General features: G+C 41.7%; 1 protein-coding gene and 2 non-coding genes across 5 annotated transcripts in view; 2 read left to right on the forward strand and 1 right to left on the reverse strand.

Annotated features, from left to right (window-relative positions):
- Window positions 1-18,676, forward strand: part of LOC119546528 (protein decapentaplegic) — a 39,194-nt gene extending 20,518 nt beyond the window's left edge. Inside the window, exons 1-3 of one of the 3 annotated variants that reach the window (XM_037852866.1) lie at window positions 9,358-10,446; window positions 13,353-14,267; window positions 16,529-18,676. In XM_037852866.1, the coding sequence (XP_037708794.1) occupies window positions 13,367-14,267; window positions 16,529-17,436 (1,809 nt within the window). In that variant the 5' untranslated portion in view covers window positions 9,358-10,446; window positions 13,353-13,366 and the 3' untranslated portion in view covers window positions 17,437-18,676. Of the gene's footprint in view, window positions 1-9,357; window positions 10,447-13,042; window positions 13,159-13,352; window positions 14,268-16,528 lie in introns of those variants that run through there. The other 2 variants (XM_037852867.1, XM_037852865.1) reach the window with 2 other exon arrangements.
- A 323-nt stretch (window positions 18,677-18,999) lies between these two features.
- Trnay-gua lies at window positions 19,000-19,096 on the reverse strand. The gene is made up of 2 exons: window positions 19,060-19,096; window positions 19,000-19,035 (listed from the first exon to the last, which is right to left on the reverse strand). It is a non-coding gene; the product is annotated as a tRNA-Tyr (tRNA).
- A 2,709-nt stretch (window positions 19,097-21,805) lies between these two features.
- On the forward strand, window positions 21,806-21,899 carry Trnay-gua. The gene is made up of 2 exons: window positions 21,806-21,842; window positions 21,864-21,899. It is a non-coding gene; the product is annotated as a tRNA-Tyr (tRNA).
- Window positions 21,900-26,956: the final 5,057 nt, after the last annotated feature.

The following is a 26,956-nucleotide window of genomic DNA, read 5'->3' on the forward strand; positions in this document are numbered from 1 at the left end:
TAATATGTATAAAAAAAATATTTTTAATCCAAAGCTATTACAATATTTTGGGCAGTCTCGAAGAGGTTTTTAAAAGATATTTTTGCAAAGCAAGATACATTTTCAAATCAAGGTCAATGTTTTTGTAAACAAGGATTAGATACATTCTTGTTCTAGGTTAACTTTATATGAGTTTTGCTAAATTCCTTTGAGTGTGGTAGAAAGGAATGCAGGACCTAGGCCAAAACAACCTAGAGACGCCTGGCAGTCTCTCCCTCTCTCAAAGGAGCAGTCATAAATCAATGAGGACCCGGCAGCAACATTGCGAAATTGCAACATTGCAAGATTGCAGCATTTCAACAACGCTGCACCGCATTGCTGCTGGCCAGACAATTGGCATGGCTAAATGCGAATGGCAACTCATAAATTTATTAATTTTTAATTAAACTTACAACGATTTGTAATTCCAACATGGTACCACCATTTATGGCCCAGACTGCTGATGGACTGTGGCCGGCCAACTGGTTGAGTTGGCCAACTGAATGAATCTGCTTTAGAGCAGCTGGGGGGGGGGGGGGGTCTCCTTCTGCCGATGTCAGCCCGGAAACAACTCATTATCCTAATTAAAACGTGCGCCATGCGCGCCCGTTGCCATATATGAGCAATGCACGCGATCTGGCAATCGAGGCGAGTCCGAGTCTGCGGCTGCATGCGAAATTAGAAGATTGCCCAGATCCGAGATTCGAGATGGCACGTCCGATAAGATCGACTATCAGATGGTCGCAGGAGAGCCTTGATTTATCGCTATTCCAGGTGTAAGTGTAAATATTCAATGGGTATGGAAAGGGATTGGCAAAGGGGTTTAGTTCTAGAAAGATTGTAACATTGCCTGCACCTTTGTTTTGGGGATATTAATTGATTTCTTTAAGATTCCTTTACTTATAGCTTTAGAGATATAGCGTTATAGCGTTTGAGAGTTCTGAGGATGCTGATCGTAGAATAATAAGAGCTGACTGTATAATATTGTTACAATACCATTTTGTTTATTTAAAAAACATATACCATACATTTTATTAACTGGGTTTCTGGTTTAAAATAAGGGTAATACTATACGTCTCAAATTTTAGAATCCTTGTTGTGAAATTTCCTTTTTTGGTTACACTTGTTTTCATAATTTGATTCTGCGACACTAGACAGTATTTCATGTTACCATTAAATGCCTATATGGAAAAGTACTTAACTGGGGTTACAGGTTTCTTTTTTGAGATATACTTTTTAAGATAAGACTAATGGCTTTATTCCAATATTTAATTAAAGGAGTATTAGCTTTTTTACTTATTAAGGGACCTGTTTTTCTATATAAAACTGCTTTTGCTGACTACACCAACGTTGGTTTAATTTTGGGATCCTAACTCTTATCGAAAGCTCTCACGCTGCCATCCCTAATCACCGAGCTGATGACGAGCGCCTGTCTCCATTCATACGCACTGTGGACAGCCAGTCAGCCAGTTAGTCAGAGCCATTCACCAGACGGGACTAGAACGGATCGGAGGAGAATAGCTTGTCCTGCCCAAAACGGGATGGACATAGGATGGTGATGGGGATGGGCAGGGGGACTCAGATGGGGACTCGGAATCGGATTCGGATTCAGGTGGGGACTCGGATGGGGGCGAGGCGCAGGCGCATTTACAAGATGCCAGCTGGCAATGGCAACATTTCGCAGCAATTGGCCGGCAACATTGCGGCTGCTCGACATGTTGCTGCCCCATGTTGCATACTGATCGATGCGGCTCCTTTGGCCGATCCTGACATGAATGGCTTTAACCATTTTTGGGCCTACAGTTAAGTGCTGCACCGGGCAGCACATCTGTGCCCCGCCGATTGCATTGGTAATGAGTGAATCGCGGCGCGGATTCCCTATGAATGAAGCTCGTAAATAGCGAGTGTATAAATTGTGCGGACAACAGAGAGTTTATAAATTATTTTCAATGTCAAACATAAGTCTTATAAATAAACAAGTTATCTGACCGGCAGTGGGGGTAAAAATAGATCAATATACCATACCATATACCATCGAATCGAATCGATATCGAGGCTGATTCGCAATCCCTCTCTTTGGGTCAGCAACACAGCACACAAAAACCGCTCGAACAAACAAACAGAATTGCACTTTGCATTTGGCATTTTGCTCAAATTGAATTTCATTTTGCGGTTGCACTTAATTTGGCAATCGCTGCAATAATTTTGTTTACAATTTACGAGACCATAAGAGTATGTAAACTTTGCTGCCTTCCCAGGCCCCCCTTTCCCGTTTCCCGATACGATCCAATGTTGATGTTGTATGTTATGTTCCCCATCATCAGCACCTCGTCTTTCGCTCGTTTTGTGGTTTTTTTTACCGCCTCCGAGCTGCGAATTTATGGCGACAAGGTGACAGATTCTCAAACGATTTTATCATCTTGGCAACAAAGTTGGTAATATCGTATCGAGTTTAGCGCCCGCCTTTGTTTGGATTGGAGTGATCGCAAAGTTCGCCTATTTTATGGTGCTTTTGATTGAGCCCGAGCATGGCAAATGTAACATAACTTTATGGATCCGGCGATGTTTACTCTGGTCGTATTGGGGGCATCTTTCAGGTAAAAAAGGACGCAAATAGGAAGTAGAACAAGTGTGAAAAGTTCATAGGCATATAGTTCCCTATATCTAGTTTTGGCACTTCATTGGGATTTTCTAACAACATTGCAGAAATTCCTAAGAATTGGAGTTCTTTCATTGGCTTTAGATTGTTTATTAAGATCGAATGTTATTATTTTTCAGATCTTATAAATAATTTCTTTAAAAATGTTGTAATTCTCAAATTGTTTCGACACAATACTCTTTAATTACTCCCCAAAAACGTGAAGTTTAATTATTAGTAGCATAATAACCCGACAAAACTGAAAGGGCAGCATAAGCTCAAGTGTCGATACATAAAAATCAACAATGGATATTAGGCAACATTTATGTAAGTGGCGATTATTGCGCCATTACGACTAGTTTATGCGGTGGCAACTATAGTACACAAACCCAGCAGATAAAGATAAAGCCAACGACTTGGCAACAGTAAATGAAACGAGTGTTTACAGCCCCGAAGACAAAGTAAATTAATGTGTTCTGTTCGCGGGATCCGAAATAGTTAGTGTAAACAAGGAAAAACTAGGAGCAGGGGCTAGAGAACTGTATCGTAGGACTGCCCTGAGATTGAATCTCTGGTTAAATATTTATGAAATCATAAAATTTGATGTCTCCCTTCCGTTGGCCACTTGACAGTAATGCGACCATTAAGGGAATGTGTCGAAGTTCCATAGGCTCCGAGTTTCGAGTTCCGAGTCCCTAACGCCGGTGCTAATGATGATTTTGATGTGCAGTCAACGGATTGGCTGCAGACCCACGAAGACCCGGCGATTACGTGGAGTACTACCCATTCGGATGCCCATTTCATCTGATGCAATGTTTGTTTTATGCACGATGCGTTGTTTTACAATCGCTGTAAATAAATAGAGGCCGCAGATCAAAGGCGTATCAATTAGCACCCATTTCGATTATGCTGCATGCTGCATATGCAGCACTTGCACTGCCTGCAATTCACACCCAATTAGTAATAAATTTGAATGCTCGCTGCAATTTGCCGCCATTCGGCTTAACAGTTATGGTGGCCATTAAGTTTTATCGATGGCGCTACAGCTCCAGCTCCATTCGATCCCCGATTCAGGGAGCCAATTTGATTTGTGGCCCACTCGAGAGGGCCACTAGATATCCACCTTTGATATTCTCGCACGTACCCCCACAAAATCGATACGTGGATGCTTAACCGAACTTAATTGCAATTGACTTTTAATGCTTATGCGGGCTGCCCGCTGTGTTAATTCGAATTCAAACTGTTTCCATAAAGTGGGAGCCATGTGGCTCCCTCCCCATTTCCTATATGGATTGCTTCACGCCGCCGATGATTGCAAGAAGACTCTATTAAAGTTGAAGTAGTTTCTTATTTATCAGTAATAAGGCTCAGAGTTTTTAAGTCCAACTTACTATGGATACAATTTTTTTTTTAAATATTATAATGTCATAGAAGACCTATGAAAAGAAGACCTATATTAAAGTCTAGGAAAGATAATATAATGACATAATATAACCTGGTCCCACAATCAATCAAGACAAAATAATAGACTTCAAAATATCTTTTATTAACCACTCACTTTAATTGCACTTAATTTGAAGTTGGCTCCCCCCGATGCAATGTTCCCAAGGGAATTATTATTAACTGGCGCTAATAAAACGCTTGAAGGTATAAAGTTACCATCAGAAATGCATAAATCAAGTGCTGATCCTGATGGCTAATGGCCAGCGAAGGAGGCTTGGCTTTGTTACCAATTTATAAACAAACAAAACGATTCCGACCGACAACAAAGGCAGGGACATCGGCGGCAGCATCAAATTACCACAAGATCTCGGATCCCGAACCCAAAACCAAGCTAAGACCCAGACCGAAACCCATATCCATGCCCCGCTTCTTACAAAACGTTCAGGATCAGCTTTCACAAGATGCAACTTAGACTTCGAGTCCCCAGTTGCAGTTGCACTTTACAGCCAGTTTGTCATTCATCGCAGAGCGAAACACACAATAATAACGTTTTAATTGAACAAAAGACAGGGCAGGGAATCCAGAATCCAGTCGAGCAACAATTGACGATTGTCGTAGGAATCGGATTCGTATTCGGATTGTATTTGTATCGTATAGGAGGCACCGTTCGCCTGCAGTTTTGCGGCTGCCTCATGAGGTTTGGGTTTTTGTAGCCGTACGAGCATCTGTATCTGTATCTGTAAATGTATCTGTAGCTGGTTTTTCTAAAGTGACTGTGACTGTCACCTTTCCATCAAGTTGAAGGCAGGCGGCGGTGAAAGGCTCTCGACTGCCGTCCACGTGCCAACAAGCGGCATTGTTTGGCGACTTTTGTTCGCAGTCTGCTCCTCGATGGTAATTGATTAGCCGGCCAGCAGCGAAACGGAGCGAATCAATGGACACGTATAAAGGATCCCCTAATGAGGTTCATTTCTTGATGAGCTGTGTGCACAACCAGCTGAAATACTAGAACACATAATAATGAGCGTAGGTTTTATGTTGCCTAATTGGTGAAGGGTAGTTTTAGGGAAATAAATATCTTTATTAGGAAAGCCTTATCTTTATCAGTAACTTTTGGCCTTAAGATATTTTGTCATAATTGACGTTTAAATTAGTTAGCATGCGTTTATTTGGGAACCACATGTAACTTTTAGGTATTAGTTTAACCTTGTTCAGAATAAATATATTACATATATATATATATTTTATAATAGGTGCTTGAATTTAGTAAGATTGCATGAGGTTCTATTGGTTGTTAAGATATATGCTAATTTGAATTTATCATACAATGTTTGAGGACCAACACTAAAGATTAAGGAGGTTGATACAGAAGGATTAGTTCCAATGCTATTTAAAAAATATTAACTAAGCAATAAAAAAAACGTTTAACTTTTCATTTCTTAAGTCAAAATTTATTTAATACCCTATATACTTTATAAAACATTAAAAATGTATAATTTTAAAGCAAAGGGCCACAAATATTAGAAGTTAATATAAAAAAGAGATAGTAAATAGTAGAAATATATTGATTGGATGTTAAAAATAGTTACTTTTAAATACCCAGCCTCCTAGACTTTGATTAAACTATCCCAGCTCAACCAAGGAACCCGCATCCTTGCAGTTCCCATCCGCTGCGAGGACTATTAGGACTCACGCCCCCGTTGCGTGCCAGGGAAAACATAATGCTAAAAGGGATCGAGATGATCCTGCTGTGCCCGAGGTCCTGGCATGTGGTCAGTAGACAGCCGTCCAGTATCAGTACCCCCGTCTAGGATCATGATGCCGTTCCCATTCCCATTCCCATTCCCATCCAGAACTTGAGAGTTTTTGCGCTGCGAGATGTTTTTGCCAGGCACTTGTCTTTAACAAATGACACACGAGCACTTGATAAATGAACGGCAGCTGATAATGGATTTCGTATTTCTTTTCTTTCGGTTTAATTTCTGTTTCTGGTCCAGTGAAAGTAGCGCCAGGGATGGCAAACGGCGATAAGCCGTCCAAGGACTCCGATTTCTGGTGGTCCGATAAGCAGGGCCGTGCAAAAGGTAATTAAGTGCCATTAAAGTTGAGTGGAGAGCCGGCATTCCACAGGGCAAATGTATCTGTATCTGTTTATCTGCCGGATGCAGCGGCAGAGCGAGAGAGGAAAAGAGACCAAGCGAATCGAAGGAGGAGCACAGAACGACACCAACACCATCATGGGAACACCAGAACACCAGAAGACCAGAAGAACACAGCACACAAAGACACTGAGACACAAAGACGGACAAATCAGACAGACGATTAACATACAAAAGGATCTCCACGAACTTTGGAGCCCGCCTTCTTCTCGGTAAATGTATCTGTATCTGTATCTGTGTGGAGTGGCGTGGAGTTTTTCTGTGCGCCAATGGGCATGATTCACCGCGGGGAGGTGGGGCATCATGGGGTTAAGCAGCCAAAGCGACGACGGCGACTGGGTTTCGTTTCTAGAACTAACCATCCAAACTGTTAAGATCTTTTTGGAGGTTATTATAAGGTTTAATTCTAGTGTGAGAAGGTAATTAGAAGTTGCTAGTGGTGAAAGCAAATTTATACTTATTTTATATAAATCTGTGTCTTCACTATTTTCTGTTAAAAGTACGTTTTTTTTAAATGTATATTATTATAATATAATGTAGTTTAAACAAATACTTCATCTTGTGTTCTCGAGAACCGTAGATATAGCCAGGAAATCCGATGCTCGCCGTAAGTAGGGAGGCACAAGTGCCGGACAGACGGCGACAAGTGAAGAACTGGACAGGAACAAAGGCTACTTAAGAAGCCTTGGCGCCAGTTGGCCATATGTGGCATAAGAATACCAAAGTATAGTAAAGCCACAATGTCTGGCAACGCTCCATTTGGTCAGTCTTTCGTCCAGACGACGCCAACGGACCTCAATGGGATCGCAACTGAGTAGGGAGTATACAGGGATTTCTCTCAGCTGAGCTTCATTTCCGGTTGTCACACAAAAGGTTTCCTCATAGGACTTTAATCTTTAAAAAAAACCGACTTAAGAGAAGATAGGAAGACACATATAGTATAACAACAATCAGAAAATGCATTTAATAAGCAAGCAGTTACCAATTATATAAAGAGGAACTTAGCCGAAAGTCATCTTACATATGGTAAATATTCTTTATATATCAAATATAGGTTTTAATATATTATAAAAAACATATATATATGCAAGTATATTTAAGACCTCTCCCACCCCAATCAGACCTTAAAGAAAGCCAACTGGCGGCATTTTTTTTAAACCTTTTGGCATTGTGTGAGTCTTAAAGCCAGCTCCACCTACTAAACTCCAATATTCGCCGTCTTCTTGGCTGGTCTGCAGCACCTGCTCAGTTGGTAAAAACTGCAGCAGCAAAAACTGCTGCAACTGCAACAGCAATCTTTTGTGGCAGAGTCACGTTGGCTGCGCATGCGCGGGTGTTTCGAGAAGATCTTCGACTCGAGGAAAGAGCCCCGAGTTACTAAACGTAGAGTCATCTCCACAAACAAACAAACAAGTGCAACAACAAAAGGCAGTTAAAATGCATTTAGCTGGGCGAGTGCTAGTGTATTGGTGCCGAGTATCTGTGTGCCTGAGTGCGAAAGAGCCGGCATGTGTCATTCTTATGGCTGCCACCACTGCCCTTTTTTTACCTCTTGCCTTCCGACCAATAAAATTATACTAATTCCTGACTTTTTGATTTCATTTTCTGTTTGTGTTGTTGCCAAGGATTTCGTTACCTAAGCACACACACAGAGACGAGAAAACAGAAAGTCGGGGGCTCTCGCTCGCACTTGTGCCATCCATATCCATGGCATGTGCGGTGATCGGTGATCATGATCATGATCATCGTCATTATACCATCGCTGCCTGGCTGGCTGGCACATTCGAACATCGGAGCATCGGAAGATCCGAGGTCCCAGACTCCAGGAATGCGCAGACAGTTTGGTTTCGTACTTGGCTCATTGCGCTCGTGCAGCTCGAAATCCCGATCCCCGAGAGCTAAATGCTCCACTCTGCTGGCCGAAGGAATCGACTCGGTTGATTGGATACTTAATACGCAGGAGTGTTAAATGTAAGTAGGGGAGCATTTTATAAGGAGTTATACAAAGTTTCTATAATTTTTGGAGGAAAAATATTTATTTGTAAGATTTTTAAAGGAGTTTAAGATAGTTTTTAGAATTTCTAGGGGGATAATACCGATTTTTAACATTTTCATAAGAGTTTTAGAAAGCTTATAGAACCTCTAGTGGATAATAACGTACTATTTAGATTAGAGTACCAACTGTCAAATAATAGTCCACTGTTCTTTATAGAAAGTTTAATCTCCATGAAATAAAAGTGGGTGTTATTGTCTGCTTTAATTAAAAGTTCACTTAAAAGGAAGTAATTGTTTGGCCTATTTGCTAGAAATCCACGACTATCAAAAATCAAATAAAGTGTTTGTTCTACATTTTATATTATTAGTCAAAACTGTACTCAGCCATTTCTTTGTTTCGCTGTTTATTCGATTTCAAAGCATTTAATTTAGAATTTTGTATTTGGTAAGTAAGCGGGCTACTATTTTTGGTAGATTCGTGTGAAACCTAAAATCTATGAGAATTGTGGGTAATCATTTCCAATATACTTTTAAAGTTGCCTGAGACTACTTCCTAAATTTCTAAATTAATAAAGAGCGCATTTCACAACAAGCTGAAAACCTTTAGTACCCACCCTGAGTTTTACAAAATGCCTGCCTTGAAACCCCCAAGACTTTTGAACCAAAAAGCTCAGAATGAATGGCCGAGTGGGTTCTCTTCGGGGAGAGAGTAGCGGAGAAACCACTCAAAACCCCAGAGAACGTCGACCAATTAACTGGTTGAGTGTTTGCGTGGTCACTCAAGAGAGCGGCGAAAAAACGAGGAAGATCTTGACGTCGCGCTGGCTGGGAATCCGAGTCCGAAACCGAGAAACGCTAGACGAGATGCGTGATCATGATCGCGATAATGATGGAGATGGGGCTACGGCCCCAACTTTCCGAGTTCTCCCGATCTGCGACGCTCTCGGCTATGCTATGCGCTCGCTCTCTCCCTCTCTCTCTCTCTCTCTTTCGTGGAGTGGAGCTGCCGAAGTGTGTATCTGTGTGTTCGGCCCCTCAGTGTGTGTGTGTAACCGAGCCGAGTATCTGAAGTATCGGAATCAGGTAGAGGTAGACAGAAAGGCGTTAGTCGTTCAACAGCGCTGATCGAGTTTAAATCTATAGCGAAATGAGCGGCGGAAAGTGAGCCACTTGGCGTGAACCCAAAGCTTTCGAGAAAAATTCTCGGGCCCCCCAAAAAAAATACAGAAAATACAGAAAAAGTATCTGACTGATTCGCGATGTGAGGCGTGAAGATACCCCCAAAAGATCTCAGTGCGGAAACAAAGAAATTGAGGCATTTGAGGTTGTTGTGCGCGAGTGTGTGTCTTCTGCTGGGTGTGTGGAATGTCAACTGACGGGTTGTAAAGGGAAACCCTGAAATCCGAACAGCCAGCCAAAGCAAATAAAGCTGTGAATACGAAATAAGTACAACAAACAGATACAGATACAAAAACAGATAGAGAAACAGATACTGGAGATGCGCCCAGAAACGGTTTGAAAACAAAGTGCGTGAGTGTCAGTTGGAAAATATGTGGATAACCTGCGAATCGTCAGCCGAAGGAGCCGCCGGGTGACAGGTGTATCCGCCAGATACCCAGATACCCAGCTCCAGATCCACATCCCAGATCCTAACCCCAGGGCTCTTTCAGGGTGTCATGTGCCGCGGCATTTCGATCCCAGCCACATCTACCGACCAGGTGCGCCTCGAATGCGGCAACACTATTTTCAACAAGAACTCGATCTACTTCATCTACAATTATCGAAGGAAAACAGTAACAGTAGCCGACATCCCTATCAGATATTTACACAAGCGTGATTTATTTGAAAAGCGAAACGGCCCGAGCGCCATAAACATCTGTAAATTGTGCAAATATATCCAAGTGTAACCGAAAGCCGCTCGCCGCGATAACGGATCCCATTCCCATTCCGAATTCGATTTCAATTCAGATTCTAAATTCCCCGATCCAATCCCGTCATAAATTCAGTGGAACGAAAAGTGTACGAGACAGTTGGTCGCTCCTATTTTGCTTGCTTTCCGGGCGATCCATCACACGGCTTTCGAATTAATAACCGAACACATGTCGTATCGATATTCGACTTGAGCGATACGGGCACCCGGAGATCCAATATCAAGCGATACCACTCGACCATAGGAAACTTTATAAGACTGAGGTGAGTGCCGGGCCTTCGTCCCCAAACCTAAGCTTATGTAAATGTGTCAAACGAAGAAAAGGAGGCGGAGGTGAATTTTTGAACTTGTGAGAACTGCACACAAGCCCATTGCATAATGACAGCTGTGCATTCGATATCGAAGAGCCAAGTTCATTTGATATTGGAAAATTATTGGCGGTGCGAGGAATTTTCGGGTTGTTCGCCTTGTCGATGGCTTGTGGCATTCGGTCTCGGTTATTTGAGAGAACTCAAAATGTTCTTGGCCAAAACTTGGCTATAGGAATCGGTAATGGGATATTGGGCAAATGTGCTTTGGCAACAGTCAATTTCAATGTCAATTGGCTGGAATTTTTCTGTCCCAAAAGATTGTTATCAATGTATTCCAATTTAAATATTTTTTAAAATATTATTGTTTAACTTCGATCACATTTTCTCCTAGAATTAAATTTTAGCTTGGTTATCCCTGTAAATGAAAGTTTGTTTTAAGACTTAATTTGAGCATGGTGCAGTATTGAAAGATAGGTATAGAAACAAGTTCTTAAAAATATTCTAATTTTTTATATAAATCTGCTTCTTATTTTTGAGCTACTATATATCAGAAATAAATAAGTTTGACTAATTGTCACACCAAGTGATGTCCGAGTCTGTACCTATCCTTATAAATAGGGCGTGAGATTGCTCACAACGACAACTTAAATCAACCTGTTGCTAGTACAATTTTGTGTAGCGCTTAATCAAAATATTTCCCCACGTATATCATAATTGTATTGTATTCTAACCCGAGATCCTATTCCAAGAACTCCCCTGACCTTTGTTGGCCAGCACAATAAAGTACCGTTCTGATACACAACTAATATTAAAGATGGGACCCTCTGAAATCTTAAAAAAAAGGGAACATAAAAAGCGGCGGCAAACACAAAACAAAAATGTCAATATCCTGGCACATAAATAACCCCGCAGAATATAGTCTTCGACTCTATTGTATCTTCTGGGTGCGTGAGTGTCCAAGGGTTTTGTGCCAACGCTGGCGTTTATTATTAACCAATCTAATTGCTGACGTTGTGCGGCACAGATTACTATACTATAACTTGGCCAGTGTGTGTGCGTTTTGGGTGTTGGGTAACCGGAATCAAACGTTAATCATTAATAATAAAAATGTGTCAATTTGCGAAACATTTTTGGAGTCGTTGGTGCTGTGACAAAAAGCTGAAATTTGAACTTTAGCAGGCGCTTGCGACATTTCACAGCTCGGATTGAGCTGAGTGCGAGTTATGGATAGAAATAGTATCGTATCTGGTGTCTAGTACGCGTAGACTCACTGAATGGACGGCGAGCTTGGAAATTCCGGATAGCGCCTGGCATTCATCGATGGGCCGATCGTTCTAGGGGAAACCCCCGTTTGTCCCAGTTCACCCGTCACCCAGCGGGCAGGTAGTAAAGAACCTATTAATACAGCCAAACTCTGGCTGGAACTGAAACTGAAAACCACACGCAACCACAACCCACACGGAATATGGAATTTGGAATTCTGGGAACATATTAAAAACAAACAACAAATTATGAACAAATCATAAACGTATTTATGAAATTCAATTTCATTCACCCTTTCCACAATCTTCATAATCCCCTTCTAATTTCTAAGTTCAACCAATTTCCCCGGTTCGAAGCGAGGCCTTATCAAAGGCCCAAGATCTTGTGCACCCCCCAGCGTGTGCCATCTTTTCCAAAATTCCAATTTCCAATTTAAACATTTTCGAAAGATCCCGATCCCAATCCCGGATCCCTTTGCGCTTAAGCGCCCTGTCATATAACAAATTTTTGTTTTTAGTACAAGATAAGATTTTAATCTTTATGTGAAAAACAACATGTAATTTGTTCTAGGTGTGTGCGTGTGCGTATGGCGTACCTTTCTCAAACTCATCTTGAGATAAAATCTTGGAAATTTATAGCCTATAACCAAAATATATAGAATACTTCTAATAATTTTCATAAATTTTCCAGATAGGGTTTTTGAGCATTTGCCGCCTGTTTGTAAATCAAAGCGCTATGGCGAGCGATAAGTGGAAAATATGACGATCGAAGCTACTCTAATAACCGAACAGAAAATGAGGGGGGTTTTTGGGTATGCTATAGTATGGTATGATATGGTGTGGTATGGGGCTATATTGAATTTCTATTCGTAGACACAAAACGATAAAGCTGGTCCCAAAAGATCGTGTGTCAGTGCAAAAGGTGCAATGTCCGCCTGCGATTGCAACACTTGCCGAAGAGCAGGTGAGAGTTCAGGGGGAGGGGGAGGGTGGTCGGGAACGGGAAGAGAGCCACCATTTTTTAAGTTAGGAGAACAGGGCCAGAACCAGAACCTTTCACCCCGTAGGGCCATAAAACTTTGGCCAGGCGCTCTGCTCTCTTTTCTTCTCAAATGGGCCAAAAGGAAGCGACGTCGCTGCCGCTGCCGCTGTCGCAGTCGCTGCCTCTGCCTCGGTCGCAGTCGCAGCTACCGCCGCTGCCGACGTCGCTTACCTGCCGAAGAAGAAGAGCCAGCGTTCAGTCGCGCAGCGCACGTCGTCCAACGCACACACGCTCAGAGACGCACACAGACAGAGGAACACTACACGAGACCGCACTGCGAAAGATACCAGATAGTATCTGTCAGATACGAAAGAGTTGGACCCCTATAGTCGTCCCGCTTGCACCCATGGCCGCCTGAGTGTGAGTGCAAGAGCGGATTGAGTGGAAGTGTGGAATACGATCCCAGATCTCAGATCCCAGTCCGAATCGGAATCGGAATCGGAGTCCACATACCACATCCGAATTCCCTGCCATAGCATACCATATAATATCCCGAAGCTATAACCCATGCCGACCATTATTTAACCCATGTCCTCGTCTTTGTCTCTTTTCAGAGTTGCAAGCGACCATGCGCGCATGGCTTCTACTCCTCGCAGTGCTGGCGACCTTTCAGACGATCGTTCGAGTTGCTAGCACCGAGGATATATCCCAGAGATTCATCGCCGCCATAGCGCCCGTAGCCGCTCAGATTCCGCTAGAAGGATCAGGATCAGGATCGGGATCAGTACCAATATCACGATCTGATTCGAGATCGGGCGGAGCATCAACCAGCACAGCATTAGCAAAAGCATTTAATCCATTTAACGAACCCTCCTCGTTCAGTGATAGTGATAAAAGCCATCTGAGTAAAAACAAGCACAACAAAAAAGCACATCATAGCAACAGTGACGCGAACAATCGACAGTTCAACGAAGTGCATAAACCAAGAACAGACCAATTAGAAAATTCCAAAAATAAGTCTAAACAATTAGTTAATAAACCCAACAACAAAATGGCTGTCAAGGAGCAGAAGAACCACAAGAAGAACCATAGCCACCATCAGCGTAGCCATCAGCAGCAGGCCAAAAAGGCGGCATCCTCATCCACAGAATCTCATCAATCGTCGATTGAATCAATCTTCGTGGAGGAGCCGACGCTGGTCCTCGATCGCGAGGTGGCCTCCATCAATGTGCCGGCCAATGCCGGGGCCATCATCGCCGAGCAGGGCCCGTCCACCTACAGCAAGGAGGCGCTGATCAAGGACAAGCTCAAGCCGGACCCCTCCACTCTAGTCGAGATCGAGAAGAGCCTGCTCTCGCTGTTCAACATGAAGCGGCCGCCCAAGATCGACCGCTCCAAGATCATCATCCCCGAGCCGATGAAGCGGCTCTACGCCGAGATCATGGGCCACGAGCTCGACTCGGTCAACATCCCCAAGCCGGGACTGCTGACCAAGTCGGCCAACACAGTGCGAAGTTTTACACACAAAGGTGAGTTTCTTCTTAGTATTTGAGAACTATTTAGTCTTAAAATCAAGGTATATTAGGTGATAGAAACCCGGAACCGGATATAATACTTTGAGAATAATGAGTAGTTGAAAACCCCATATCATATTCAAAAGCCAATGCTTAGGGAATGTAAATATTTCCATAAATTAAAATGATTTGTCCTTAAGTTTGTATTAGTTCAAAGGTTTTCCTTCTTTCTAAAAATATTTGAGGTCTCAAGTTTCATTTTTAAAACTTATTTATATAGCACACTCTTAAATGTAGCATTTTATTTAAATGGGGTATAATAATATTTTACTATGAACAACAATCTAAGGTATGCAGACCGTCTTGGAATTTTCTGTTTTGAGTGACACTTCTTTTAAGATATCTGTTGAATATATTCGCTTTGAACCATATAATTTTAACCAAATATCTTGCCTTTATTATAAGGAGAATAAATTCCATTTTATGAAGGAATAATTTTATACATACAGGTTTATCTAGATCAGTTGATACATTTTTATTCAGCGAAAAGATAGAAAGGCATATCAAAATGCCCAAGCTAGGAATTTTGATTAGGAAATATACATAAACAGAGTAACTTGCCCATTTTATTAGGACATAAAAATAATACAATCCATTTTCGATTACTTCCTATACCTGCATTTTCCACCTGCTCTCCTCCGAAGTATGTGCACTGCCAAAGGCTTCGATCTGCATTACCCCTAATTTATATTCCCACTCATCGCAACGCGTACTTTCCGCTACCAAAATGCGAATGAAGAGCGATTCGGATTTTCCCTGAATTTCTAGTTCATCTAAGCGATTTGCATACCTGCTCTCTGCCGATCCTTCGATCCACCCCTCATATCATTCACGCAAGCGCTGTGAAATCACGCGGAAATTCCACGGCTTTCCAAAATGAACAGCTAAAAGGACGAGAGAGTCCTTTTACCTGCTCTGCCGCGATGACAGCCCGGCAGTGACCTTGAAAATGTTCCTAGGAATTACACCAGGAACGTTTAGCGCATGCGCTAAATGGCTTTTATATTGTATTTGTAGGAATAACAATTATTATTAAAGCGTATTTCGCATTATTTTCCGCAGGATTATATGGTCGAACAATAAAGCAGTTAAGAGCAGGTAAAGATAACCGAGCCGCACACACAATACCAAGTGTCTAAAGCCAAGTGTCTAAGCCGACTGGCGAGTCGAGTTTGTCTTGGTTACGGTTCAGTTTCTGGCCACGTCCTAAAATGCGGCATCTGTGCCGCTTACAGTTTACAGTTTGTCAGTTTTCGGATACGCATCCCAACCCTCCGGTTGATTCTCGCTTCCCAAAAGAATTTACGACTCGCTATTCTTTTTCGGCCGAGGTACTTGAGAGCGGCGTCGATTCAAATTAAGATTTTTCAGCAAGCGTGCAGAGTTTGCACCTTGCCGCACAGATATATAATATGCGTATATGTATATACAGATCCGAAAAGGTAGGCCGGGGTGGGCCAGGGTCTTTAGCACAGGCGCCAGTCGTAAAAAGGCGGCTGGGCAACTGGAACGTGCGATTTTCGACCTTCTTTGTCCCAGATTTCCCTGCACTTTCCACGCTCTCGGCTCTCGAGTGGTGGGTGTATTTAAGCAGGGGGTACTTACTTACTTACTTACCAGTCCAGAAATCCAGGTAGACGGTGTTCTACTGGCTGGCCAAAGGTGTGTCTAATCATCTGGCCGGAGATCCAAGCCCGCTTTATATCACCTGATCCGACGGATCGTCTGGCTTAATTCGCTGATTCCGATTTTGGGGTGCATAAAACAGGCAGATGATAGGTGGGTTTTGGCCCACGTTCTTAAAAAATAGGAATTTAAGGATCTTGAAGTTAAACCGGATGTATAAAAGGAATTCCTGCAAAGTGGTAGGTTGTTTTTCTATATTAATCTGAGCTAAAAATAATATTCTAAAAATGTTATGGGATTGAAAATGTTAAGAGTAAGGGTTCTTTTAGTGATTATACTTATGATTCCTGCAAAGTGGTAGGTTTCTTCTATAGTAATCTGAGCTAGAAATAATATTCTAAAAATGGTATGGAATAGAAAATGTCAAGAGAAAGGGTTTCTTTAGTGATTATTCTTAGGATCTAGGAACAATTTATTAAAATCCTTTGTTAAATTCTAATAACATAGGTATAATTTTATTATATCGTTAAGTAATCCATTTTTCCAAATCCCAACTCACCTGTACCATCATTTTTTCCGCCTCCTTGCAGATAGTAAAATCGACGATCGGTTTCCGCACCACCATCGGTTTCGGCTGCACTTCGACGTGAAGAGCATTCCCGCCGACGAGAAGCTGAAGGCCGCCGAGCTGCAGCTGACGCGGGACGCCCTCAGTCCGCAGGTGGTGGCCAGGACGTCGTCGGCGAACCGCACACGCTACCAGGTGCTCGTCTACGACATCACGCGGGTGGGGGTGCGTGGCCAGCGGGAGCCGAGCTATCTGCTGCTGGACACCAAGACGGTCCGGCTGAACAGCACGGACACGGTGAGCCTCGATGTCCAGCCGGCCGTGGACCGGTGGCTGGCGAGTCCGCAGCGTAACTACGGGCTGCTGGTGGAGGTGAGGACGGTGCGGTCCCTGAAGCCGGCGCCACACCATCATGTGCGCCTGCGCCGCAGCGCGGACGAGGCGCACGAGCGGTGGCAGCACAAGCAGCCGCTGCTGTTCACCTACACGGATGATGGGCGGCACAAGGCGCGCTCCATCCGGGATGTGTCCGGAGGAGAGGCGGGCGGTGGCGGTGGCAAGGGCGGCAGGAATAAGCGGCAACCGAGGAGACCGGCTCGCCGCAAGAACCACGACGACACCTGCCGGCGGCACTCGCTGTATGTGGATTTCTCCGACGTTGGCTGGGATGATTGGATTGTGGCACCCCTGGGCTATGATGCGTACTACTGTCACGGCAAGTGCCCCTTCCCGCTGGCCGATCACTTCAACTCCACCAATCATGCCGTGGTGCAGACCCTGGTCAACAACATGAATCCCGGCAAGGTGCCAAAGGCGTGCTGCGTGCCCACGCAACTGGACAGCGTGGCCATGCTCTATCTCAACGACCAAAGTACGGTGGTGCTGAAGAACTACCAGGAGATGACCGTGGTGGGCTGTGGCTGTCGATAGATTCGCGCACCATCGCACCATCGTGCCATCCGCTTTTCCAAATTGCTTAGATTGGGAAAAGGTAAGGAAATCGCGAGCGAGAGAGCATCAAATGCTGTTTGGTTCCAAGCCGTCAATGCTTTAAACACAACGCAAACAAAATGGACTGAATATTTGAATTTTAAGTGTAAATCGTTAGACTTTAATCGTATAAAAAAAAAGGCGGCAGCCACGCCCACCCATCTACCCAACACAAAAACAAAAAAAATAAAGAAGAAAACCCAGCCCACCTTGGAGCCTCTGTCGATTTCCCCAGCCAGGCTGGGGAAAAATCCTAGATCAGAGCGATTTTGAGAGAGAGCAGAGTCCACTGTATATAGCCGCCATGCCACGCCCCCAACCCGCCCATCCGTCAGATACTTCAGATATAAGATACTTTCGTATCTGTGTGAGCTGCTGCTGGTGAAGAAGGAGGAGAAGGAGTAGGAGAAGAGGAGTACGTGTAAGAGTAAATCGACCAATTGAACAAATTGTATAAAAATGCTAATATAATATATCTATTAAACAACTATATCGATGCGAACTGGTATCTATTGTATGTACATGTGGAAAGGAGACCTATTCTACTAGCCGTTTTTTGTTAATAATTTTATAAAGCAATAGCAATCCATTTGTAAATTAACTAGCGAGAGTATAATCGAATAATGACTTGAAATTACTTAGGAACTATCGGTCCTAAACACATAGTTATAGAAAAACAAACAAACAGATATTGTATATGTACTAAATACCTATATACTTTATATGCGATACACACACCAGCACACACTCATCCATAAGCACACACACACACACACAAACACATATCGACGAAAGGGTATTCAAACTTCGTTCCGAATTCAACTAAACGTAACTGTATAAACAAAACGTATGCTCTATAAATATATGAATAACTATTTACATCGTTATGCGTTCTAAGCTAAGCTCGAATAAATCCGTAAACGTTAATTAATCTAGAAATTTAAGACCTATCGCTTAAGCTCAGCATGTTGGATAAATTAATAGAAACGAAAGAAACAAAAAAAAACCACAAAAAGAAAACCCGATGAATGGAAAATATCGATTCGTGCCTGATGTTGCAGAGCACGATTTGTATATGTAATTTTTCATATAAACTTTATTATTTTATTTATTTAAAACAATGCATATTTTTGATGACGACGATGATGATGATGATGCGGGAGCGAAGAGGAAAAAGAAAGATGAAAAATATAAAAGAAAAACAATTTATTAAAAAAATAAGCAATGTTTATTATTTATTTCGGATTTAAGGTGGGGGGGAAGAGGAGACTGAATCTAGAAAATGTCTTTATAAATTATTGAAAAACGTAAGCCTTCAGAATATCATTCCATTAAATGCCTTTTACAGATTTTATGAATTTGTTTTGCTAAAATTGGAAAGATATTACAACTTAATTAGTTTCAGTTTCAGAAATAATACAATTTCTATAATGTTTATTAAAAAAATATAACATCCCGGTGTCTTGGTTCTGTTATAAACTAAAAGAAATATTTAAAAAAAAATCCTTCGAGCCGGATTTGAACCAGCGACCTATGGATGTCTATACTCGAACTTGAACACTTCTACAGTCCACCGCTCTACCAACTGAGCTATCGAAGGTGTTGTCAGTTCAGGTGACAATTCGAAATTTCGCCACCTTATCAAAATGAATTTACCAAGTACTCAGCAAAAACAAAATCAAGCGAAATAGCAAAACGCTTATCGCAGCATTAAGAGCAGCAAAAAAAAAACTGTCACAGGTAATACCCCAATACGTGTTGATAAGAAAAGCAGAGCGCTTCGTTCTATATAGATTAAAAACATAAAAAAAGGCAAGGCGTGTATTGACCAAATCAAAATCAGTGGAAAACCAGCTGTGAAAGCTCAGCTCTACGGGTAATTTGTTAATTAAATGAGCCAGCTCGAAACGGCTGATAACGATCTGCATGCATATCAACTTCCCTAGAAATGTCTAAAACGTAACAAATTGCTGGCAAATGGAACGATAGGAATCTGGAATAACTATTCAAACAGCTGAATGAACTTTGATGCTGATAAGGGTGGGTAATAAATATTAATTATACTACATTTCAGGTCAACAACAATTTTTACTTATTCCCAGTTGATTGTTTAAATCAATGTCAAGTGAATGAAATTGCACAACAACCTGAAATGGTTTCAAATGCAAACTAAATAAACAAAACATTGCCTAAATAAATATTTAATTTGTAACTAATATATTATTATTTTTTAAACAAAATGTGAATAAAATATAAAAAAATAATAAATAAATAAGTATTACATGCTAACTTTTTTTAATTTTACATCAGCAATAAATATAGTATAGGAAAAGTGTATTTTTAGCCGATAAGAATGGGGATTGCCCTATGCTCGGCTGTAGTTTGAAATTCCAGATTCGACCTTAGTTTATTAATAGCCCCTGCGATTAGAAAACTAAATGAAATGAAAATCCAGAGCGAGATGCAATTCCGTCGCAAGAGGGTTTTATGAATCATCCGAGAATTTTTCTGAGATTATCGGGAGAGTAAATTAATTTACCCATCCCATCCCCATGTGGCAAAGTGTATTTTTTGGGCTCAATTAAATGACTCATCAGGCGGTCGAAAACGAGGCTTTTGGTCAACTGAGAGACTTGCCACACAAGGCGGCGAGAGATAAAGTCAACTCAGGGGTCTTACGCCTTGCCAAAATACTTCTCGGTTTTCCTAGGAACTTGGCAATTTCTAGATTTGTTGAAGCGATAGGACAACGCCCACATATAGTGAGTGTATTGGGACTGGGAAAATTCATTCAATCATAGCGGGAAATTGATACCAAGATCAAGAGCCCTCACCGACCGACTTCAGATCGAAGACCGCTGATAAGCAAAACTTGGTAGGAATCAAAAAAGGGAGAGAAACTAAGCCGAGAACCGATTCCTAGTCATTCTTAAAAATTATGAACATTTGTTGTAACATACCTGAGCAAATTACGAATAACTAACCCTCGCCGCGGGAATCATTTTTTCTTATCTAACAAGACGTTTTGAGCAATCGATCCACATGCACACTCACAGCCTCAAAAACCTTACTCAATGGATCACACACAAGTCGCCGCTCATGGCGCTTAGCCATACCGCTTTCCCCGTCCCCGTACCGCTCACCTGTCCCTCATCTCCATCTTCAGAGCCTCAGCTGCCCCTCATCCTCCCGCCATCCCAACATCCCTGCATCTGTGTGTTTTCCTCGGTAATTATCCGTAAGCTGTCAGTTTTTTCGCTCCGCTTCCTCCGATGCACTTCTTGGCTAACCTTTTTCGACCATCGTAAGTGAGTATTAGAGATGGCACACGATAAATAACAATAGAACAGAAAAATAATATTGTAAAGTTTTTATTATAATAATAAGATAGAAATTGTTATTATTTGAAGTAAACTTATTAAAAATAATTTGTTTACTTTTTTAATTTCGATAACAACTCACATTTTAAAACACAATTTTGTAATTGTAGTTCCAAAATTATTGTTATTTTTATACCATTTCTAAGTTTAAACCACATTTTATGAATTATAAATATTTTAAAAGTATTAAATTTTTTAGTTTCTTATCATTTCTTATAAATAGTACAGCTTCCTCAGTCTCTCACGCTACCATCCCTAGTTGGTATACGTATATAGAACACCCAATATTGGTCGAATGGCCGTTTTCGGTATTCGTTTTTTATGACTTGCCGCATTTTTGGCATCCTAATTGGTTTGTTAAGTATTTCCCTGGCCTGGCCTTTTGGGCCGTCAAAAATGGCCCTCTGTCTTATCGGGAACACACTTTGTCCGAGTGCTGCTGCTGAGATACTACGTGGTTATGTGTCCTAGGCCCCCGGCCGAGTTCTCTGGACCTCTGGCCACTCGCCTGATAAGACGGATCGTGTCTTCTGCGCGCCTCTGGCATGATTCACTTGGTCGGGTTTCGGAATCCGTATCCCCAGGCCACAGGCGATGCTGCGTAGATGGTATAGGTGTATCTGGTTCCCCGGGGAGATGACTCACGGCCGGCGTTTACTAGGTGGCCACGTTAATTGTCGCCCCCGATACGCACTGTCTGTGTTTACACCCGTCGCCGTCCTTTCATCTGGCCGAAAAAAACAAGAAATCCGAAAACAATCGGCTCTCACATTCGATATTCATTGCTGGCTCTGCATAAAGCGAAGCTCATTTCCCCCCTAAAACGCCTCTTTGCCAACGAAATACCGCCACTTAAATTTGTCTCAGCTGATAAGTTGTCTTCAAGTTGGATTGTTTATGAACTCGTTTTGCAGCGATCCATATATAGACCTTCGATAGCTCAGTTGGTAGAGCGGTGGACTGTAGATTGGCATTACGAGTGTAGACATCCATAGGTCGCTGGTTCAAATCCGGCTCGAAGGATAGGAATTTTTTTATTTCTTTTTTTATTTTATTTTAGCTTTAGAGATACTATTGGAAACTGTGGAGATCTGGAAACCGAAACTTAAAACTTAAAGATAACACCTAAAAGTATAAAGTCCAATATACATAAGCACCTTCTTATTAAATTGAAATTTTTATCCTGGCAACTTGGGATTTATGTTAGGACATTTTTTTCGGAATATAACAATTTTATACTTTTCTTTTTATTTGGTCATATATCTAATTATAACCCTTTACTTGTAGAACAACAAATCATTAGTTGAGCACTTTGTTTTATGCTGTCCTACTTGAAAACCCATATGTTCTTTCAATAAGATGTTCCTTTATTTTAAAAAGGCAAATACATCCATACATCAAGCATTTATTATTATAAAAGACAGCCTCAAAAGAACTGTGTCGATAAATCTGAAGCAGATCATAAAAGAGAAAACAAATTGTAACAAAAATTACAGCCCTCAATTTGCATTTGTCCTTTCACAAAGGGCCGGGCAGCCACAAAGCCAAGAGCCAAGATCCGAGATCCAGAATAATAACAACTGGCAGCCAAAAAGGCAACAAAGGCCGGCAGCATCAGCATAAAAGTCCAGACTTTTTGACTCACAATCGAATGGAATCGAATGCAGGTTCTGCAGACGTCCTGCCGCTTTGGCTGCCGTTTTCCCTGGCTCATCCGGCTCCTCCGCCCAAAAACAGATGCTATCAATACATCATTTGCCTTTGTGCGGCTGTCACAAATTCATTCACCTGTTCTCGGGCCACGACTTCATCATCAGAAGCCGGAGCAGCCGGGCATCCAGACAATTATACTGCGTTGATCTCCAATTAGGCTGTCGAAACTCCATTTACACGGCCAACGGGCGTCCCATAAAGCATCAAGAATGGCCTGGGCCTTTTAAACATATATATACATATATGGGGGGAAATATGAGGGCATAAAGGCAACAGATTCAGCTCTCGTTAAGTTGCAAGTCATCATCGCATCTCCTCCACCATCATCCTCATCATCGGCGAGTTAAGTAAATACAAATATGAATGAATATGAATTGCTCACTGGCTCCTTGTGAAGATCTGGATCTGCATCTGGATCTTGGCAGATCATCATCCGGCATTGTCTCAGCCGTCATTCCCCATCCCAAAATCCAAGTCGAGTGTTCGGGCGTACAACTCAAGAGTGTTTGCCCTTTCAGCGATCTCGATCCCGATCTCTTGGCCATATAACAGTTGCACTTTTGCCTTGCTGAAGTTCGAAATTCGTGTAATTTCTTAATGGCTCTAAAACATACTGACACTCTTGCATATATACGATCCATGTTCCATATTCCTGGGCTCTGAAGCCATATATATATATGGATCTGGTGTGCTCGACCTTAATTAGTTCAACACTCGTTAGATATTCCACAAGCCACAGGCATTTGCCGGTGAGCATTTGCATGCCGATGATTGTGATTGCGATTATGACGATGGCATGCCGCCCAAGAACTTAATACTCACCTTGGAGAACGGCTTTTTCCTCATTACTGAAATTCCAATAGATCAGAAGAAGTAAGATGCAGGCAGCATAAATACCCTAAACATATTTTTAGTCACTTTTAAGCAATTAAATTGTACTCGAATGGGTTCTTTAATTTTAAGATCAATCAAGATCAGATTAATATGCGCAAAACATTATTTATTAAAAAGGGCATAAGCAACTAAAAAAAATATTTACATTAATTTTTAATAGTACTTAAAGTAAAATTATGAAGTCATTGCAAACAAAATCATAGAAATCAGAAAAAGTGAAAAAATTATGAATGGAATACTTAAAATCTATAACAAATATTAAAATCATAAACAAACTGTGATGATGATGATGATACAATGAGTTACCTTTCTTTTTGTGATCCAGCTTATATAATTTTTATAGCATCGGTTTAAATTTTAATCGACTGACTTCGCCTACTTAAATCATCGTTGTGCCTGGCTACCCGGCAGTAAAGCACTTAATACCGTGTATAAATCCCAAGTCTTGCCACTTTAATAACCACACATACTTGGGTGTTAAAATGGGGCGCCACAGCCATGGAAAGCCAGTGTGGTTTGCAGCGCGTCGCTTTGTCTGCAACCTCTGCTGCTGCAAAAAATAACAAAACAAAGCAAAACAAAGACTGAAAAGCCTTTCCAGCTTTCCCCGGCAGACGGCCGAGAACGTTCCCGCCGGGAGCAAGAAATCTTATTAAAGCGTAACTAAATGCCACGGATTAATGTCTAACAGGCGGTGGCAGGCAACAGGTGCTGCGCATAATGCCAGTTTAGTGGCCGGTCTGACAGCAGGACACGCTGGGTGGAAGTGGACGTGGACGTGGACTTGGACTCCGAGTTGGACATGGAACTGGACCCCACATGAGGATGCCGATGGGGCATTAGCATATAAGCCTTGGCCGGCTAATGAAGGCCGCTGCAGCAACGGCAGCAAGTTTGCTGCCTAAGTCATTCGTTAGAAGCTGGCGGCAAGTTCGTTGCCTAAGTCTTTCGTTTCGAGGCTGGCGGAAACGAACGCTGGGCCCTCTGGGTGTCCCGAGGTTTTGATGAGGCAGTAGCAATTGCATATTCGAGGAGTAATCAAAACAAAAACAAAACAATTAATCAGCGGAATAAATGGCAAAATGGCAATGACTTTGCCTGTGAAGCGAATATATTTATATTTAATATCCAATTAGCATATCCGAACGTGTGCCCTGCTATTCAAATGAGGCGAGAAGTTAATTGAATGTGAATTCATTGCTGCATGTTCGAGCCGTGTGAACTCAGCTAGAGTTTTGTGTCTTCTAGAAAATTTGTTCGTTAGCCGTTTTAATAACTCGCCGCATTCGCTGTGACACTTATAGGCATGTTTCACAAGCCCTTATGACTCAACCGAACTGGATCATAAAATATCCATTTTATTTCCTGCTCCAGCCGTGTCGACCCCCATTAGAATCGAATTGAAATTTATCTTTACAGTTATACATAAATTAGTATTTAATTGTCCCTTTATTTGCAAAATGTTCAATAAAACGGTTGCCAGGCAAACAAAGAGAAACTGCAGTAAAACTTGGAGTATGCAAATGTTTTTTATATTTTCATAATTAATCGAGATATTTTACAACAGGAAAATTGATTTATGAAAGTCTGTAGGTCATCATTTCTGCCTTGTTAGTAAATTATAAATTTAAATAAACAAAGTTTATGGGAGTTTAAGCAAATGTACAATATATAAACAACGATTAGAGAAAATGTTAATAGAAGTAAAGATATTTTCATTAAATGAAAGGAATTCTGGGTATTTTATTATGATAACTGATTATGGAATTGACTAAATACTCAATAATATTTGTCAGTACTTAACCCTTGTTAATAGTTTCATCATCCCACACTTCAAACCAATTTTCCCACTAATCCCATAGTCATTACAAGTTCTCCCTTCAAGTTCTCCGTCACTAATTGCATTAAATAAATAAAATAGTTGCTTATATGCGTAATTATGAATCGCATCAGTCTGAGCAATTTTCCACGGTGACCAAGGCCCCCTCCCCCCACCGACGGATCATTTCAAGCAATTAATAAACTAAAGACTGCATTTGAATTTTCAATTTGACACAAGCTCCCCGCGTCCGACCGTTGAGTGTTAGTTTGATTTATCATTTGCTAATTGAAAAATTATACTGTTTTGTATTTGTCAGGCAGTTAGTTAAAATGTTGTCATGTGGGGGTGAATGGGAGGGAGGGGGGCCCCTGACAGTGCCAATTTATTGAATGATTAGACTCGGAATCAAGCGCGCACGTTGTAAATGATACGATTGAGGAATTTTTTCCTAGGAATTTTGATTGAGTTGAATAAGCAATCGAATTGCTGATTTTCGTATTTAATATGTAAACGAATGGTGTAAGTGCCCGGCTAAAAATAGCCACTGGCATAGCAGACTTACCGACTGACTCGTCAAATTCCAGCCCTGCAATTCCGAGCAATCGAAAGACTTAAGCAATGAACTTGTACGATCTCGAACAGAACCCCAACTCATTGTTATCCTCTGGAAAAGGGAGAGGGGATGGTGACTGCATCGGGGAGGAAAGCGAAAATTTATAAGCTACCCGGCGAATTAATGCACATAAATAAACAAAATGTGACGTTGAGCGAAAGACAAGCACTTGAAGTATTTTAATTGTCTAAATGCCAGCGCTGATGATCAGCTCCGATCGCCGACTACAAAACCGAACCGAAAGCAGCCTTCAACAATTGCTCGGCTCTTTAAAGGGACACTTAGCAACAAAACAGGATTTTTAAGGGTTAAAATATAAATATAAATTATCAGTAAAGTATTTGTCACTATTTTATGTTCAAGAAATTGTAATTTTGAAAGATTTAAAAAATAAGTTTATGTTAGGATTTGAGACGCTAGTTCCGGCAATTTACTCGCCGTATTTGGGAGTTGTCGATAAAAAAATTTACTTTTCTGAATAACTAAGGTAAGGATTAAGTTTTAAAATAAATCTACCTGTTTTAGACATGCTTAGTTTTAAATAATACTTAATAAATTAAATAAATAATGTTACTTAAAAAAAGAAAAAGCCATTCTGGCGAGTGTGGTCGAAAATCACCCATCGAATGAAACTTGGGAAACTGTGGAAGCTGAAGCTGCGTGGCGGCCAGGAACCTTTTGGCCGCTTGCGCCTACGACAATTTATGTGTTGGCTCGAAATTTCTCACAGAAAACAAAGGAAATTCCAGTTGGGCCTGTGGAATGTGCCTCTCGCTCGCGCGTTAAGTGTCCCGCTCGCACCGCCATGCGATTGGGCCGCCGCCGCTGACATTTTGCATTTCGTGCAACGCATTCCTTGGGGCGCTGCTGGGCGCATGCGTACCACACACCAAGGACCCATGGACCCATGGACCATGGATGGCCCGAGTTCCAACATCCAGCATTCAGAATACAGCAACCACCAGCCAGCATTGACACTGATGAGTCCGCCGGACCGGGCAACCTCGAATGTCGTTGCCAGAGGCTGGTTTCTTCAGT

The sequence above is a fragment of the Drosophila subpulchrella genome, chromosome 2L, assembly GCF_014743375.2.
Source record: "Drosophila subpulchrella strain 33 F10 #4 breed RU33 chromosome 2L, RU_Dsub_v1.1 Primary Assembly, whole genome shotgun sequence".
Lineage (NCBI taxonomy): Eukaryota > Metazoa > Arthropoda > Insecta > Diptera > Drosophilidae > Drosophila > Drosophila subpulchrella.